At 37.1% G+C, this 19651-nt stretch overlaps 2 protein-coding genes across 2 annotated transcripts; one reads left to right on the plus strand and one right to left on the minus strand.

Annotated features, from left to right (window-relative positions):
- Window positions 1-2024: 2024 nt before the first annotated feature.
- Window positions 2025-8908, minus strand: BASS2 (Sodium Bile acid symporter family). The gene is made up of 13 exons (XM_008805825.6): window positions 8302-8908; window positions 8048-8144; window positions 7591-7714; window positions 7440-7481; window positions 7185-7298; window positions 7034-7096; window positions 6101-6228; window positions 4099-4180; window positions 3892-3943; window positions 3660-3757; window positions 3172-3333; window positions 2852-2941; window positions 2025-2452 (listed from the first exon to the last, which is right to left on the minus strand). Exons 1-13 carry the CDS (start codon window positions 8819-8821, stop codon window positions 2375-2377), a joined length of 1650 nt encoding a protein of 549 aa, XP_008804047.5. The 5' UTR covers window positions 8822-8908; the 3' UTR covers window positions 2025-2374.
- Window positions 8909-13307: 4399 nt separating this feature from the next.
- On the plus strand, window positions 13308-18706 carry DBP1 (DNA-binding protein phosphatase 1). Its single transcript, XM_008805824.6, has 4 exons — window positions 13308-13831; window positions 16084-16290; window positions 16655-16866; window positions 17855-18706. The coding sequence occupies exons 1-4, from the start codon at window positions 13685-13687 to the stop codon at window positions 18420-18422; spliced, it is 1134 nt and encodes a 377-aa protein (XP_008804046.1). The 5' UTR covers window positions 13308-13684; the 3' UTR covers window positions 18423-18706.
- Window positions 18707-19651: the final 945 nt, after the last annotated feature.

The raw sequence follows: 19651 nt of genomic DNA on the forward strand, positions 1-19651 counted from the left end.
CTCTTCAACATGTAACTGGCCGTAGAGTGCCAATATTATATTATAAGTACCGCAGGGAGTTTGCTGCAAGAATGCACATCATAGTTTTGAACTAATTCTCCGATGCAGCGTGCCGGGACTAGTTCAAACTCAACCATCTGCATCAAAGTATGACTAGAGAAAAACTGTGTTTGGTAAATTTGGGGGAGCTTTTGGAGGGCCAGAAAGCACTTTCTGGCCCTCCAAAAGTACTTTTAGATGAAAAACTGTGTTTGGTAAATTTTTCAAAAAGCTGTTTCAGCTTTTGCGGGAAGCTGAAAACAGCTTTTGGGAGGAAGCTCCAATTTGGAGCTTTTGGAAGGAAGTTGTTTCAGCTTTTTTGGAAAGCTGTATTTTTGACAAAAATACCCATATTAAAATAACATAATTACATAGTTTATCCCTGTATAAACCTAAAAATCTGCTGGCGCCAAGAACCCAAGCCGTCAGACTCCCTTCCGTAAGAAAAGGTATTTTTCTTTTCAATTTTTATATGCATCTTTTGAACCATATTTTAGAAGAAAAAAATTTTAATCCTTTTCCATACCTTCCAAAATCAATCTATTGTTTTTTTTTTATCATCAACCTCGCGGCCCACGCTGAGGTCCTCCTCGAGCGTGGACCACGAAGAAGAGCCTGTGGACCGCGAAAAATTATTTTATGAAAAATTATTTTATACTAATAATTATAATATTTTATACCTTTATTTTTGTATTATACTATAAATATAATATCATATTATATTATATCATAATACATTAATATGTTATGTTAAATAATTTAATATTATGTTATATTATGAAAAATTAATTTATACTAATAATTATAATATTTTATACCTTTATTTTTGTATTATACTATAAATATAATATAATATTATATTATATCATAATACATTAATATGTTAAGTTAAATAATTTAATATTATGTTATATTATGGAAAATTAATTTATACTAATAATTATAATATTTTATACCTTTATTATTGTATTATACTATAAATATTATATTATATTATATTACATTATAATACATTAATATGTTATTTTAAATAATTTAATATTATGTTATATTATAAAAAATTAATTTATAATAATAATTATAATATTTTATACCTTTATTATTGTATTATACTATAAATATTGTATTATATTACATTACATTATAATACATTAATATGTTTTTTTAAATAATTTAATATTATGTTATATTATGAGAAATTAATTTATACTAATAATTATAATATTTTATAGTTTTATTATTGTATTATACTATAAATATAATATATATTACATTATATCATAATACATTAATATGTTATGTTAAATAATTTAATATTATGTTATATTACCAAATATTAATTTACTCTAATAATTATATTACTATTATGCTATATTAACATAATATTATTTTATATTACAATAATATTATACTATATAGTATATTTATGTATTAATTTGTGTTATGTTTTATTATGTTCTGTTGTATAATACTATGCAATGTCCTTTATGGTAATTTTGTCATATAAAAGTACTTTCTCAGTTTGTTTACCAAACACAAAACAAAGTACCACAGCACTTTACGAATGTAGTTACCAAACAGCAAACAGCTTTTTTGTAACAGCTTTACTTCAGACAGCTCTACTTCCAACAGCTCTACTTCCAACAGCTCTACTGCCAACAGCTCCCCCAAACAGGGCCGAAATCCGCAAATATGACTCCACGAGGACAACATACTTCTCTTTAAGCATTTACCATCACATATATTTTCAACAACTCCAATATATCAGTATATATTTAGTGCTGACATCTCTTGCAGGATGAAGCAAATGAACAAAAAATTGCAATGTTACTTAAATGGGGACTTTTTTGAGTTCACTCACTAGGTCCCTTGAGAATCACCGGACAGAAGGGTTATCATAATATATAAGACCAAAGAGAATGACCTTTAATGGAGCGACTGACTTTAGTTGTCAACGAAAAGAGGAACTTAAAACTTCAGCTGGATGTTTCTGAACTAATTGCACAACATATAAGATATTTACCATGCAACTATCTTACAATTCTACAAACAGATTGAAGAGAGTGCCCTTTTAAGTTTCTTGTGCTCTTAGGACCGATCGAGGAGCTTATACTTTGACTTCCACTCCCTTGAATAACTTCCAGAATAAGTACATGATCACTAACTAGGGGTTCAAATGATCAGGCTTTTACACAGGCTAACAGCAAAAACTTCCCATGGCACGAAGTGGTGCAGCACTAAATAACACTACTTTCCGATGCTACAATAGCAAACTAGACCTCTGAATGGATAACTTTCAAATAAGAATGAGAGAATAATGTCAGATTCCTTGGTTTCACTCTTCGAAATCGTCCTTGTCATCGAGAGGAATGGACTTGTTCCTCCAAAAAACGGCAAGAGCGCTCCCACCGAGCTGTCAAAAAGAAAAGGATGTTGTAAGTCAGATTTTTATTTTTTTGATAAAATTGTAAGTCTGACTTTTGAGATTTTAGGGAAGCATTTGGTGTAGTCTCTTCAGTATCTGGCTCTATCAAACGTTCTAAACAACTCATCACAGAAAAAATTCCATAGAAGAATTTTCCATTTAAAACAAATTTTTATCAAAATGCAGAACAAGAACCCATAAGATGGGCTGTTTTGAAACTTCTATCATTACTTTTATTTTTCAGGTAAGACAAATCCAAAATGCATGACGAGAGTAAAACTCAATGTTATTATTAGCAACATTTTTTTAGTGAAAATCTTCACAGAAAAGATTAGAAGCGTGAAAAAGAAACCACGAGACAATGAGTTCCAAAGTAGAAAGCCATACCGCCATGCACACAACGCTCACAGCTGAAGGAACAGCAACAAGTGGATTTGTGAAATGCTTCTGGGCAAGTAGAAACCCAAGTGCAGAACTCTGTAGAAAACAGATGAAGATATGGAAAGTACTGATTTAGAAATCTTACCACAAGAAAAGCATCAAGAAAGCTCACGGCCATTTTGCCTTTATGAGCAAATTGTAGTAATTCACATGATTATTTAAGTTTTCCCACAAAAATCTAGAATTGGTTCAAGGCAATAGTCGACCTTTTCCTTCTGCCTAATTCATAAGATCCATTATCTTGAAATTAAAATTTAAACGTATACCTGCATCCCACATTCTATTGAGATGGTACGAGAAGTGGATTCACCAAATGATGATAATCTCGAAAACCAATAACCAAGAGCAAATGCAGCAGCATGTAGAACAGCTACAGGAATTATAAGTTGTGCCCCTTGAGCCTTCAGGACCTCAGAAACTTGCCCAATCTTTCCAATCAGTCAAGAAAAAAAAAATCAGTTACTTTTCTATAACAAGACCAGTATGAGATGTTGTTGCTTTAAAAAATTAAAAAGTTGCCAGATTTAGCTGGAGTGCCTGAGTAAACTCAGTTATCCAATGCCCAGAATAAAATTCGCAAACCCATGTCGCCATCCAAGTCTTTTTCATTATCATTTTGTATATATAGAAATAGCAAAATCTTCATTTACTAAGAGGGTCACTTAATAATATGAAGATCAAGTTTAATGAATTATTCAGCATTGCTTCAGCTAACAAAGGACTTCAAACTTACGGCACAGTTTTGTACACTTACAGGGCTTGCACAAAGCAGCGTGGTAAGGATAACTCCAATCAATGGCGTAACAGTGATTATTCGCTCAGTGAGTTTTGGGAAATACTCATGTGACAAAACTGGCAAGAACAACCAACTTAAGTGAAACACAAAAGCCTTGATAAATCTTCAAGATGAGCTATCTCATTCAATGAAAAGTTACTGCGGATGTTAAGCACAGCATTCAAAAAAAAAAAAAAAAAAATCCACTTACCTCCAACAACAGTTGGCACCAAGACTACCTGAAAAGTGCTGACGGCTAAACCCTGAAGAAAGGGAAAAATGAATTTGCCTTAAGAACATGCAGAAGCACTAGCTCAAAATCAAATTGGCAGCATTCTCCAGGCAAAGGATCTTCGTTATATAAATATAGAATTGAATTTATTTTTATGCATTTAGCAAGAAATTAGCAAGTTCTTACTGCTGCATCAACAGGAACAAGCTGACCGGCGAGGAGCTTTGTAAGGAGTGGCGTCATGACTATAGCACCGATTGTTGAACAACTAAATATTTCACAAGATGGTAGTGAAGTGTCTTAGAATTTGAACAAAACAAACATGCTTGTTCAGATAAAATCAAGAAAACAAAGAGAAAATACAAAATTAGCATGAATATATTTAAACCATTACTATGCCTTGTTGGATAATGCCGATAGAATAATGACATGTTTGTGGAACAACACATTCACTAACTTTAAGTCCAAGTTTACAAGGTAAAAATGAATCAACAACTATGGCTCTACTAAAGTTTCCAGGGTTACATTTATAGTTTAAAAGGGCTGCCCACGGACCCAGTCAGGCCCAATCCAGGTCTATACGTGCCAAACCCAATGTAAAGGTATCCAGGCACTACATGCATGAACCTCCAAATAACACTCTGATTAATGCTTTAATGACTACGCTCAAGCCTGAATTCAACTTAGACCACAACCATAGTATTTTATGGATTATATAGATTGTTAACCATACATATCCAGGCCAAAAGCTGCTGTCTCATATGAGGTGGTTTTTTCTGAAGGTCTTCAGTTCATTGCAACCATATCATCGATATATCAGTTGGACTATCCTCCTTTCTTAACTACGTGTATCAACGAAGGTGTCAGAGCACCTGAACTTCTGAAAACGTACTTGGCATGATGCTGAGGATCAACCAGCACAATAGTGGATTCCGCTAGTCCCCTGCAAGGTCAAACTATTAAAAGATCCAAGTTTCAAGTGCCAAGAACAAGAATCTCCAATAATTCTACTTGAGAGAATCTCTCACTCCATCTCCTTTAGTTTTTCCTCTTAAACTTCAGCAACAGCGGTAGCAAATGATATTTGGTAAAGTAAAGATGCCAAAACAGTATTCTAGAAGAATGAAGACATGCCACCAAGCATCATTTAGCAGGAGGCTTGGGCCTTCTACAGTTCCATTAGCACCCATGCGATGCTAAGAGTTAAAAAGGAAGTTCTATATGTCAAAGGTATTAAGAGGTGTTGCACAAATTGCAGGATCCAATGATGAAGAACAATGCGAAGAATTGAGAGAGGAAGAGGAATCAAACACATGAATTTTACGTTGTTCGGCAATGTGCCTACGTCCACGGGAGCGAAACGGCTGTAATTTCACTATCACCAAAATAACAAGGGTTACAAAATATTTATAGTTAAACCCTAGCCCTGGAGTCCCAACCCCTATCAGCATCCCTGGTAAAATAAAACATTAGATAATCGCTCCAAAGATAAGCAGATGCCATTGCTTTGCTCCGTTCCGTTAGAATACTAGTGTACCACTCAAATAAGAATACCAGTGTACCACTCAAATATGAGCCACTTACTCTAACAAGAGGCAATTCAAACTAGATCCTCAAGAATGAGGTTTCTCTTACTGACTTTCAATTTAGAACACATTTACATGCCCTCCCTTTCTCTACCTCCACCAATAATAAACAAGAGCAGCATCACTATATGTTTCATATATCATCAGAAATATTATGATGTAGAGGGGAAACTAACCACACTATAATCGCCTAGGTCCAAACTTTTGGGAATGCACCATCCAAGAATCGGATCTAGAACATCTGATTGCTATACTGAGGCATATGACCATTAAGGAAAGCCCCAATTCGTTACTTCATTACCAATGCAATCAAACAATTAGAGGGCAAAACATCAGACATCATAAAAATTGCGCATTCATTTTCTTATTTTTCAGATCAGATAGCTTTGACAAAGTCATATATGTAAATAATATGCAAAAGGTACAGAATAAATCTTAACACACAATTTACATGAATAAAGTTACTGCTTAAAGATACATTTGTAAGAACAAAAATAACGGATCCCTTGCTTTAAATAAATTTAGCATCTTGATATATACATCAACATACACATACAGTAACCTATCATTTATGAATATGAGGATGAAAGAACAAAGCTTACGTTGTCATGAGAACTGAAAGTGCGACATTTCCTTTGGATATGTAAGTTGCAACGTTAGAAGCCTGGCCTCCAGGGCAGCATGATACCAAAATAAGCCCAGTTGCCAGAGGAGCAGACAATTTTAAGGTCTGCAAATCAGACATGAGAATCATTATAAGAAAGATAAGAGAAATAAAGACATCTAAAAAAAAATGAGTTGACTGACATTTTCATCAGGGTTTGATAGCAGGAAACCAGAGTAACACAGGTTGAAAGTCTCCATTGAGCATTAATGTTTGTAATATTGCTAAAGTCCAGATCACTGAAATATCTCAATTGAACAACATGGAGTTTTACAATTGACGGTGTTCAAGCAACCTTTCATGATACAATACAGAGAGCGGTTCCCGGCAATTGGTCATCCGATCAATGTTTTTGAGGGTTCTGCAAACTCATGTCAGCACTGGTCAACTGAGCAGCATCTACTGAACTCTACCCACTATTTGACTGGTCTAGGATTTTCAAGCTACATAGCAATCATTAAGATAAAAAGCTTTTGAATGATTTAAATGACAGTCTACTTTGTTGCAATTTAATTAGAGTTGTGAAACTTGGATTATTGCAGCTTGGTAAATGGGTTGACAAGAGTAGGAGGGAGCATGGGAATGAAAAGAAAGTTTAGGAACAACACTAATCTCACTTTAGCAAAAACATTTGGTAGCAAACATCACTGATTGTTGGCTGTAAAATGACGAGATTGTTGATGCTTAGCATAGGAATTCACTCTAGACCAAAAGGAGAATATTTAAAAACCAAAAGAAAAGGATGAAATTTGGATAGGAAATATACAAATTCGATCAATAACATTTCTGAAACTAAGCAACTGAATTCCTAAATTTAGCAAGACTATAACCAACCGAAAAGGGGCTGATTGACTCAGCTAATATAGCATACCATTGCAATAAAGAACCCTAACATGGGTTTGATTAAATACTGTGCAATAAATCCTATGCCAACCTGTTGAAGCCAAAAAGAAAGCATGTTAATCACTAAAAAAGCATTAAAAAGTAATCTATCCAAGATCCCAACAGGAGTCGAATCTTACTGTCCATGGGTTACGCATACATCTCCTGAAATCCTCAAATGTCAAAGTCAGACCCATTGAAAGCATGAGGAAGCCCAAGCCAACTGTGAAAAGATCAGTCTCCAGCCAAGTAACCTAAAGGTGGATCGAAGTAGTTGAGTAGTGAGAAATCGTATGTCTTTAATGTAAAATGGAGCAAACCTCTTCCATCCAAAACTCCACAACTTAAAATGTGAAAGAAAATAGTTTATCAAATTAGAGAAAGACAACAATTACCGCAGCTGGCTTGTATATGCCAACAATTGTGCCTATAATGACCTGCCATAACAAACAAGCTAATAAATATAAGCCCACTGCACTTTATCGTTTATCTTAAAAATTCGCTGGACTATGCAAGCGAAAAGGAGAATGATCTAGAGTGGCTTACCCAGACAGGGAATAGAGTAGTGAGCAATTCAACTATTCTCTCATATTGGCTCATTCCACTAGAAGCACTATTAGGGGCGTCTCCAGAAATATTTGCTTCAGCTTTACACAAGACTTGCCGAGTCCTGATAAATTAATAGCCAAGAAAAAGGAACAAAATCAGCAACTTCAGACTCCTGTCATATAACTAGCAATTTTGTTTGTTGACAGTAACAGGATGAAGATTCAATATGAGGAGGTCAAAAAGTTGAATTCACTGATGGATCAAATTACAGACGAAAAAAAAAGAAGATCCTTAACAAAAACAAACCTTTTCTAAAGAGAATTCCTTCAAACAAACAACTATTTAGATAACTAACGGAAGTCCACCCTTTAGATATATTATCCATACAAATAAACACACAAGAAATCAATCTAAAAGATGCGACTTTGAATCAACCAGCTGCGTTTTCCCATACCGTGAAGCTGGGACAATCGATAGAGGCTTCATCGAGCAAGCAACGGCAGCACTCCGACCTCTTCCTTCGCACGATACCGGAAACACACTTCCCAGAACTACATTTTTTTGGCCATCCAAACAATAAATTTGAAAACAGAGAACATAAACCGAATAGAAGGCGTGCAATAAAGCGAAACCACAGAGAGAAAACTCTCAACGCACTGAAAAAAGATCCGAACAAATCAGTAGAAAACAACGGAGAGAAGCGCATACTCGGACGGGGTTGAAGGCCTCGAGTAACAACAGAGCAGGAGCTCTGCTTGTATAGGCCATGGCAGGCCTGAAATCTGGCGTCCCTGCGAATACATCCGGACATAGAAGCCATCGAGGAAGCCATCGGAGGAGCCCAACGAATGGAGAACGCGAGGAGAAAGAGGATTAGAGCCTTCGAACTCCGTTCTCTCGCGAGAAGACTGAGGGAGCGGGCAAAGAGCTCACTGATAGGAACTGGTAAGAGAGAGAAGGGGAAGGGCCTGAGAGCCGTAAACTGATCGTAATAATGGTCAAATGGAGATTTAGCTTGGGGTTGAGAGGCGAGGCTGAGGTCCACCGCCCAGCGGAAACGAAGAGGTTCGACTGGGCAAGGTAGGGTGCACGGCATGCTTCTAGATTCGCGATATCTCGCACAACTCTTGAAGCCCGCCGTGGAGCGATTATTGCTCCGTTGGAATAAGTTTGTTTCGACCGGGCAGCGGAGGGGAATGAGGCGACGAGGAGGGATTCCACTTGCCATGGGGGTGTGGATCGTTGGAACCGAGGGAGCCACACAGTTTGTTTCAGGCTCTGGGCCCCACGGGGCCTGGAGAGAGGAGCCAAGATTCCGGGGCCGCGTGGATTTTGGGTGCCTTTTGTCTTTCTAAAAATATTTCCCCCGGAGAGGGGGCGGGTTGACACTAGAGCCGGTAAGAGTTTTGCGTTTCCATTAGAAGATAGAACAGCTTGTTCTGGGAATCATCGTTTGACACATAACGGGAGTTTTATGAATTGCTACGTGTCAAGAAGCGATAATGGTGAGATTGCTGTTTCGTGGTGAAAATTTCATGGTTGGGATTATTTTTGGATTTTAAATACCGAGGTTGTAAATTATAAATTTATAACAACCGTTGGAACGGTTTCGCAGGCTATTTGGCTCTATACCGACATAACGTATACTAGAGTAGCAGTTGTCACGAGGACATCGTTCCACTGTAACAGATGCTGTTCCGCCGGTTTTACTGCTCGCTGATTGAACTGATCAGTAAAATTGACTGAACAAAGGTTAGAGTAATAATTTCAAATATAACAAATTCATTGTCGCAGGACTCACAGCCCTGCCGTGCATATCAGGCTGATATCCTTCTCCAACCATTAAGGCCCGTTTGGAAGGGCTTTTGGACCAAAAATATTTTTAAATAAAAAAAATATTTAGTAAAAATTTTAAAAAGCTATTTTAATTTTTTCAGAAAGTTAAAAATAGTTTTTTTGAGAAAAGCTCTATCCAGAAAAGTACTTTTAGACCCGATTAGAAAAATATTTTTTTACCAAAATACACATAATAAAATATAACAATTATACAAAATATTCTTTTATAATCCTGAAAATCTGTTTGGAAATTTGTTACAGAGATAAATAGTCATCAAAAAGGTAAAAAATTAATTTACACTAATAATTATAATATTTTAAACAATTATTATTATATTATACTATAAATATAATATAATATTATATTTTATCATAATATATTAATATATTGTGTTAAATAATTTAATATTATATTATATTATGAAAAATTAATTTATGCTAATAATTATACTATTTTATATCTTTATTATTGTATTATACTATAAATATAATATTATATTATATTATATCACACTATATTGATATGTTATGTTAAATTATTATGCTATAGTAGATAATATTATATTACTATATTATAATAATATTGTTATCCAAACGTGACAATCCAAGAGGGGGGTGAATTGGATTTTTCAAATTTTAACTCTTGATGGTGTAGCGAAATGAAATTAATCCTAAGTACTTACTCAAATATAAAACTCAAAGATAGAGATAATAGTCACACACACACAAAGACACAAGCTTTTATAGTGGTTCGGTGCACTCCAAAGCACCTACGTCCACTCTCCAAGGCTCTTCTTGGGAATTCACTATAATCTGCTTGATTACAGTTGGATTGTTTTTCCAGGCTCACAATCCAAATCTTATAATTGGTTTTCCAGGATCACCAATTAACTTTTTCGTTGGTTTTGCGAGCTCACCAACAAACTTAATTATTGGTTCTTGCGGGATCACCAACAAACCTAACCAAAAGTTAAGGGATTGAAATGTATGCAAAACAACTATTGCTTAGTTTGAAATAAAAGCAAACTCAGTAGATTGAGCAATGGTTGATGGCGCTTTAGATTGTTGTTGATGAGAGAATTGCGCTGAGTTGAGCCGGAGATTGATTGTTGGTGGATCTCTTCTTTGAATGTTTTTCTAATTTGCTCAGCTCCTTGCTCCAATTCAATAGCTCACAGAAAAAACGAAAAATCTATTTGACTCAAGCTCTTGATTGTATTCTTTGAACACTCTTTTTCACTTCTTTTTCTTTCTTGTTTATTTCCCTTGTTGAATCCTTTGTTTTTATAATCTCTGAGTAGGAGGGAATGCATTACTATCCGTTAGACACAAAAATATAGCAGTTACCAACATTTTCCCCCCGTACCGTTCTTTTGAAAATGTAGCCGTTAGAGCTTCCAGTCGATTTGGAGTCGACTCGTGTAAACTTCGAGTCGGCTCGTATGGACTTGGAGTCGACTCAAACTTCTGAGGTGTCGACTCGAGTTTGGGTCCTTTATAACTGATCTTCTATCGTTCATCAATGGAGTCGACTTGGGCTTTTCTGGAGTCGACTCGCCTAACTGTTCATCTGAGCTTCTTTCTTTGAGTGAGTCGACTCATTGATTTCTGGAGTCGACTCAGCCCTTATTCATCTGAAAAATTGCTCTTCTGTTGTTCTCTTAGGAAGTCGATTCGATATATCTAGGAGTTGACTCGGCCATTGATCATCCGAAAACCAAGTTTCTATCTTTTCTCATAGAGTCGACTCGATGTCCCTTGAAGTCGACTCGGCCATTGTTTTATCCGAAAATCAAGTTTCTATTTTTTCTTAGGGAGTCGACTTGATGTCTCCTGGAGTCGACTCGGCCACTGTTTTATCCGAAAACCAAGTTTCTATCTTTTCTCAAGGAGTCGACTCGAGCTTATCATGAGTCGACTCGGCCACTGTTTCTAACTTTTGTCTTTTAGCTTATTGTGAAGGGAGTCGTCTCTTGATCTTTTGGAGTCGACTCGCACTTTGATGGAGTCGACTCGAGCTCAAACATGAGTTGGCTCCTTAGCGTGCCAGAAGAGTGCCAACAATCCTGTTTGTGCCAAAGTCGACTCGAACCCTTCTTGAGTCGACTCGAGGACTGTTCCTTGGCCATTTACTAATCCAAAGTCTTTTCAAATTAGTTCTTGCTAATTTATCTTGAATTATTTCGACCTTTTTCTGAAACACTGAACATAAACTCATTAGTACAATAACATATCCTTAATGGCTTTTTAAATATCAAAATCTCACTGGGATCTTCAAATATTATATTACATTACAGTAATATTATACTATATCATATATTTATGTATTAATACATATTATATTTTATTATAGTCTGTTGTATAATACTATATAATATTCTTTATAGTCATTTTGTCATACAAAAGTACTTTCTCAGTTTACTTACCAAACACATGTTAAAATGTAGTTATCAAACGACAAACAACTTTTTATAAAAACTTTTCTTCAGAAAACTTTACTTCAGAAAGCTCTACCTGCAAAAGCTCTACTTCCAAAAGTTATGCTGCCAACAGCTCCCTCAAATAGGGCAGAAGTCCTTAACTATCAATATTGGTCCATGTTAAGATAGGCTTGTCCTCTTGATGAAGAATTTTTGATATTTGTAATGCTAAAACTCAAGTTTGGGGTTGGCAATGATGCCTCGTTGACATTGATGACCTCTTTACCCAAAAGAAAGCAAAAAACATTGTTGATCTTTTGCAATGGTTGCAAGGATAAATCATAGTATCAAAACTAGAATAATGATCGATCTCATGGCATGGGCATTTACATATATATCAAGATTGTTTTTTCTTATGCAGCGCTTTAATAATTTAATCCGGTGCGATTGGATTGGATTGGTGATAGCTTTTAACAGTTGACAAGTTATCATTTCATGTGAATATTTAGCACATAATTTCAAAGAGAACGTAATTCCAAATCGGGCCACAATTGATGGTGTAGGAAAAATTAAAGTTTTAATGAAGCAAGATATACTTCAAGATGGTTTTCTCTGGACAATTACTTCAGGATACCATCCGAATGTCAACTTCATTTTGTTTTTTTTTCTGGAAAAAAAGAGAGAAGAAAACACCCTCTTTTGAGAACTAGCCTCCAGGTTCAACACATGGCATCTTTTTTGATGGATACTCCTTGCATGGACTCGGCCACGAACCTAATTAAAATGCATTTTTGAACTTTTTTTATTTTTTTTTAAAAGGTTTGTTAGTAAACAGTGTTCCAGCATCTCTATTTGGAAAAACATAGGCTGCGTTGGACTTTGAGATGGAGAGATGGAAAAATATATGTACAAGTCTCAAAGTTAAATATGCTTGACTTTTTTTTTCCGGTACAATTTACGTCCGACGAGTATGAATGCAGGCAACAAAGTCAGAAAACAAAAAGGATCAAATATGGTAGTCCATTCAGATAAAATTCTTCGAGATATGCAGCAAAAAAAATAAAAAAATAATCAAATTAGTAATACAATTTGTCTTCTTATGTGGGGCCAGATAGGAGCCGTATTCTCAGCGTGGCACCCCGGGCTCGCGGGATCTGGTTCGATGGAGACTCCTCGCATGGATTTGAGCGAATGGGTTGCGGCCGGAGTGGATCAGTCAAATCGGAGACCGACAAAAAGAGCACGAGCCGATATTTAATTAAAAAAAAAGAAAAGAAACGGAAGCTGAAAACGCGAGTGCTTCTGTCGACCCTCAGAATTCCGTCGTCCAATCGCGTGCATAAACATTTTAATGGGAACAAACGATCCAAGCCACCCAAGTAGACGAGACAGGCGATTGATGCCGTGATGCTGCGATTAATCGCATACATGTCGTTCAACCGTCCGTCTCTCTCATCCGTCCAAACGCGTCTCTCCTTCGCGGCTCCGCTGTAACCCGCATCTCACAATCCTCCATCGAATATCCCTCGCCTGCGCCAGCTGTCAACCTACTAATCTCCAGCGGGATTTCCCTTTTGGGTCGATCCATCCAATTCCCAATCCTAATTAACTTCTCCTTATTTTTTTTTTCCATTGGCTCTTTTAATTCGATACATCTCCGCGCCCGCTGTTTTCCTTTCTTACTTCTGTTCGCATGGGAAACCCTAAAAACCCTTTGAACTAAACCGCCGCGCCCGCTTTCCTCCGCGATTCCTTCTCACGCTTTCGATCTCTCTTCGCAACCCTAAAATTTCCGAAGGTCTTCGGGTCGAGGGATGTGACGGGAGGGCGGCGAGATGGAGGGGAGCATGAGAGGTGGAGAGAATGGGAGCCCTGGCGACGGCCGCCCGCCGAATCCGCTCTCCGGATCCTATCCCCGGTGCCTCAACGCGGCCCACCTGGGGTCCTCTTGCAAGCCCACGCTTCTTCCACACAGCTCTCTCGTAAGTCCTCCATTCTCCTCCTTCGTCGTCTTCTTCTTCTGAATTCCGTTTTCCTGTTGATAACTCGTGGGCTCTTTGGGTGTCGCTTCACTGTTCTTGACTAGTCATTGATTTTTTCGTGGTTTTGTGGAAGTCTTGTGAGATTATCCTCGGATGTAATGTCAAAAAGTTGTCTCCTTTTTTGCGTTTTTCTGTAACTCAATAATGTAATATTTGAAATCCTTATTCTTGCTTCCCTTTTTCCCTTTCCCTTTGTATTTTTGGAGCCGTGCTTATATAAGTATTGCAAGATTTGAAATTTAATCCGTGCCTACATTTTTTTTTTCTTCAAAATGTTGCTAACAAAACGTTGATAATTTGTTACTCGCCTTTGTTTGCAAAAGAAATTTATTGCGTTGATGTTAGTAGAGGAGTATGTTTCCTCTCGATGTTGGTTTTACACAGGGTCATTTTGTCAAGCGGCTTTCATGCTTTTCTGGTCACTGTTCATCCAAAATTATTATTACTTATTCTGGTTTCGCGATCTCCGTCAATTTAGTGAGTCGGCGTAGTATATTGATTCCAATATCATACAACATATATATAACTATCAAAGCATGGATCGCGTCAAAGCATTGATAATTTGCTACTCACCTTAGTTTGCAACAGGAATTGATGGCGTCCTTGTTAGTAGAAGAGCATGTTTCCTCACAACGTTGGTTATACAGGGTCATTTTGTCAAGCGGCTTTCATGCTTTTCTCGATACTGTTCATGCAAAATTATTATTACTTATTCTGTAGCATCTGTTAATGGTTTCACAGTGTGTCAATTTAGTAAGTCGGCATAGCATATTGATTCCGATGTCATATATACAACATACATGCGTACATGCATGCATACATACGTACATACAACCTTGTAAGCTGAAGTCAAGTCACCCGAGTGTTGATCTTCCTGATTGCAGGTTAGCTCTGCAGTTACAATTATATCACATATTGATATACTTAAGCCCTTGGAAGGAACGTATGATGCTGGCTTTCAAAAATTCGTTAAATAATTAAATCCTTAAATTTGTAAAACGTGAAAACATATTAGACCATTTGATTACCACTTCACCGTGAATAAAAAAAACATCATGTTAGCTTTTGCATAGCAAGCTAATATTTCCATACTGAAGCATAATAACTAAAATTTACTCTGTCTCACACATAATTCAGAAGTTCTGCATAGTAACTCCTGAAGTGTATGTAAGCTACCAGTTCACAAGGGGTAATTGAAGACTTGAAGGAGGAACACAGATTGATGGAGAAGTATAAATTAGAACAGATACAGGAAATCAGACAACTAGATGGAACTTGAGAGATGTACCTATTAATCATGTTGCCTAATTTTAGATTTTTATTATTTTTGCTGAAAGATAAAATAATAAAAATCTAAAATTAGGCAACATGATTAATAGGTACAAATGAAAAGAAATGATGATTGTAGGCTTAGATTTTTATTATTCAATTGATGAAAAGAGCAAGTGGAAGGTGAAGGTGAAAATGAAGAATAAAAATGAAGGCAATAAAAAAAAGAGGAAGGGCAAGGGTGTGTCATAAAGAAGTAATGATGATTGTAGGCTTAATATTCAAGGATCAAGAGAAATAAATTTGGCTTTACTTCTCCATACTTACTGCATCTGGTATACATCTGAGGGAGAAAATCTGATAAGGGTTAATCTACTTCATGCAGTCTGATTCTCTTCTTCCTCCACTTCCTCTTTGGCTCTTCCCTTTGTCCTTGTATATGCCACAAAGTGGCTATAATTCTTTTTCTTCTTCTGCTCTTTGAAAGGTTGAATCTGATATATGATTGCTATATTTTCGTGTTCATACCATAAGGTTGGAGGATGGATCTGTTTCTGATATTCTGTTGCATATTATGTGGAAAGTTGTTATAGTCTGCTATTAGTCTGTTTCCCCCCATTTGTATCAATAGAAAAAAGTTTTAATATTGATATCCAATCTCGACACCCACTGCTAAGTATGTTTTTACACATCAATAAATAAATAATCTAATTATCAACGGGTGTAACGTAAGTTAACATTTTCGTTAACTTTGTTGTGGCTTGGTAAAGAAATTTATCTTTAAGTAATGAAATTGATCTGAGACTTGAGTTTGATAATGTCGATGAGATGCGGAACCAAATGTATTTCGATGGATTAATGTTGCAATGCCCACATTTTCGTCTTCAGTGGTTTGTGTAACTTACTAATCTGGGCTTTTGCAGGTGAAGACAAAAATAATGGATGCAACCTCTGAGCCTGAAATAAGTAGGGAAGATTATGAGGCTGAGTTTATCCCGATTTTACGGTCTGGAGGGTGGGCTGATATAGGATTCCGGCAGAGTATGGAAGATGCATTTGTTTGCCGTGACAACTTCATGCAAGATTGTGGGCTGAAGAACTTTGGAGAAGGGCCCAGTGCCTTTTATGGGGTATTATTCTGGCATACTTTACTGCATACAAATTCAAATAGGAAACTTTGGTATGCGAAGATCTGACCAATCAAAAAAGAAAATGAATTCTGAACTATCAACATATTATTGTGTCAGTTGTGTGTGGAAGTTCGCTACCTTTAATTGCTGTTTTATCAATCAATATCTTGCCATATTTCTGGTTGACTGGTTGCTATCAAGGAATGGTTGAGGGAATCATCAGAAGATAGCTATTCTAACTAATGCGAAGGCCATATTACTAGCTCTCCCTCTTTCTTTCCTTCAGGTTTTAACATCACCTTAGTCCACAATCTAGAGTCTTCTGTTGCTAACTTGAAGTTTTTCGCATACTGGCTATTGATAGGTTTTTGATGGGCATGGAGGAAAGCAGGCTGCTGACTTTGCTTGCAGCAACTTGCCGAGATTTATTGTAGAGGATGAGGACTTCCCAAGGGAGATTGAGAGAGTGTTTGCATCTGCATTTTTGCAAACGGACACTGCTTTTGCAGAGGCCTGCTCTGTTAATTCTGCCCTCGCATCTGGTACGACTGCACTGGCTGCGCTTGTTGTTGGAAGGTCAGGCCTTTATCTATTAATACTCGCCTATGTCTTTCTTTTCCTTTTCAGATCCATTAATTCCTCCTAGCAGTCGTGTCAAACTTGTTGACCCTAGATTGGAGTAATTCAATGTTTGATATACCACCTTCTGAGTCAACAAGGTCTAAGTGTTCCTATAGATGATCCTGTCTGTTCATATACATATTTATTTATTTTTTTAGAATTAAACATCAGGTCTTTCTGTTTGCTTTTTTTCTCTCCCTATCCATTTTCTTTTTCAAATGTTAAAGAAAAGCATTCTACAGGTATAATCATCTAGGATTGTGATTAAAGGATTTTTGGGTCATTATCTGCCAATGAGGTTGGATTTTAACGCATTTCATGCGAATGAACCGTATAGTGAAATTGCTGGGAGTGATAATCCTTTATCTTTTATGCTAGTCCTTTTTGTGGACAATAGCTTTATTTTGGTCCATGCTGAGGATTTATCATTTCAGAATAAATTTTCTTTCTTTGGTGGAGATTGCTTGGAGGTGAATCTTCTATTCATATTATTCTCTTCCCTTTTGATCAAAATGTTGCTTTCTTCTAACTCTGGACTAATTAAAAGAATTACATATATTGTAATACATCATAATCAAGGTTCATTATGTTGTAATTTTGTTACTGTTTCTCCTGTGTGCGTGGGCCTGTGGGGCCATGCGGCATCTACTTTAGCTGCAGTAACCTAGTAGTGTGGGCAGTAAGTACATTCAAATTGTATTATTTTTGGCAGCTGATCATTCAATGTGGTGTGAGCTGCACCCTGACTAGTGTGGGTCATAGTACTTTTCCTCATTTGTACTAAGTGATATCAGCCTGCTAAAATAAGCAATTAGGCATTGTTTATTTGTTATTCATGTATACTGTCATGATGCTCTGGTAGGATTCCTTTTCTATCCCCCCACTCTTTTGGAATATGTTATTTTTTGCTTAGATTTTTTTTTCCTGGGTGCTGGTGGGACAGGTCATTGGTGGTTGCTAATGCTGGGGATTGCCGAGCTGTGCTCTGCCGCAGGGGTGAGGCCATTGAAATGTCTCGGGATCACAAACCAGCTTGCACCAAAGAGAGGAAGCGAATAGAAGCCTCTGGAGGATATGTGTATGATGGCTACCTCAATGGGCAGCTCAACGTATCCCGTGCCATTGGTGACTGGCACATGGAAGGCATGAAGGAGCGGGGTGGTTTGGGACCTCTCAGTGCAGAACCTGAGGTGATGAGGACGAAGCTTACAGAAGAGGATGAGTTCCTTATCATGGGCTGTGATGGCATCTGGGATGTGTTCCGTAGCCAGAATGCGGTTGATTTTGCACGGCGGAAGCTCCAGGAGCACAATGACCCTGCCACATGCTGCAAGGAGCTTGTTGATGAAGCTCTCAAGCGGAAGAGCAGTGACAACCTTGCTGTGGTTGTAGTATGCTTCCAGACAAGGCCGCCTCCAGCTCTGACAGCCCCAAGGCTTCGGGTTCGAAGAAGTATATCGGCAGAGGGACTGAGGGAGCTGCAGAGCTTCTTGGATAATCTGACGAACTGAATCAAGAGGTGTATGGTGATTGGTTGCTCTTTTGCTCTCTTCTTTGTTGTTGCCCTTCAGGTGGGTCTGTAGGTTTAACTGCTCTCTCTCTCTCTCTCGTTTTTTCCCCCCTTTTTCGCTTGGTGAGATGGTTGTTGTTGTTGTTAACTAATACTGAGAGATATTTGCACAACTGTAACATATGCGGCAGCTAATTCCCGTCTGCAGTGAGTTTGGTTTTTGGCATTTGCATTTAGATCAGAGTTTATTTAATATAATGCAGTGTCTCATTTTTGCGTGGGTAAGATTTTGTGTGACGTTTGACAGCTGCACTTGTGCCTGTATTGCCTGTTGTCAGACTGCTACTGGGCCCTCACAAGAAAAGTAAATTGATCAGAGTCGATTAATGGCTGGGTGTGGAAGTATGAGATTGATTAATTCCCCAAAGATCTGTGCCTTTTTAACCATTTGCTGGCTCATAGTCTTGAGTTGTTTACTTTGTAGCGTAAGTGAGTTGTTTACTTTGTAGCGTAAGTGACATTTTGTAGATTGCAGCTGACTGAATAATATGGTTATATGGTACCAATGCAGCTCCTGCTCTGAAGAACATTGACTGGATTTCCAAGCTTCTAGGGTGGTTGATTATTTTATAATTAAGTTTTTTTTTGGTATTGGTTATAGAGCTCCGCCTTAAAATTAGCCTGGACATCACAGTAAGAGGAAGTGGTGACTGCAATGTCGTTCGTAAGTGTCGCTTGTATCATGTTAAATATCATGTTTCAACAAGTATTTTTGAAGTACGAACTCAATTATTATTTGTCTAAACTGATTTGCATATTGATACAAAAGAAATACATAGGCAAGATATTCAAGTTCTTACACAATAAACTTCTCAAAATATTTGCATGTAAGTTCTTACTATAATCCAATATCAGGCTATATTATTTTTTTTATATAAAATTTATATACGAGTATATAAAAAGAAAATTATTTTTTTCTATTTTTTTTTGGTTCTGCAAATATTTTAACACCTTCGGTATACTCTTGGATGGGTGTCAAACTGGGCCGGGCATGCTACTGGACCTCATGCTGCCAAGGGAAAGTGAAGACAGCATTGGATGAGATGCCTGAAACCTCAAAGGGACTAATCAGCTGCAGCGAAGGTCAACCCATGCAACTAAAAGCCGCACCTCAGAGGATAAAAAGAAAGCTAACCAGAACCTAACACAAACTAAGATAACCATTTCATT

Source organism: Phoenix dactylifera, chromosome 5 (genome assembly GCF_051530095.1).
Source record: "Phoenix dactylifera cultivar Ajwa chromosome 5, Ajwa_hap1_PhDact_Kaust_v1.1, whole genome shotgun sequence".
Lineage (NCBI taxonomy): Eukaryota > Viridiplantae > Streptophyta > Magnoliopsida > Arecales > Arecaceae > Phoenix > Phoenix dactylifera.

Coding starts and splice junctions, on each gene's coding strand:
- BASS2 (XM_008805825.6), bottom strand. CDS start 8,821: ATGGCAAGTGGAATCCCTCCTCGTCGCCTCATTCCCCTCCGCTGCCCG. Junction 6,229..7,033: donor TAGGGTTCTTTATTGCAATG/GTATGCTATATT, acceptor TCTGATTTGCAG/ACCTTAAAATTGTCTGCTCC. Junction 2,942..3,171: donor CAATAGAATGTGGGATGCAG/GTATACGTTTAA, acceptor TGTTTTCTACAG/AGTTCTGCACTTGGGTTTCT.
- DBP1 (XM_008805824.6), top strand. CDS start 13,685: ATGGAGGGGAGCATGAGAGGTGGAGAGAATGGGAGCCCTGGCGACGGC. Junction 16,291..16,654: donor GGCCCAGTGCCTTTTATGGG/GTATTATTCTGG, acceptor GGCTATTGATAG/GTTTTTGATGGGCATGGAGG. Junction 16,867..17,854: donor GCTGCGCTTGTTGTTGGAAG/GTCAGGCCTTTA, acceptor CTGGTGGGACAG/GTCATTGGTGGTTGCTAATG.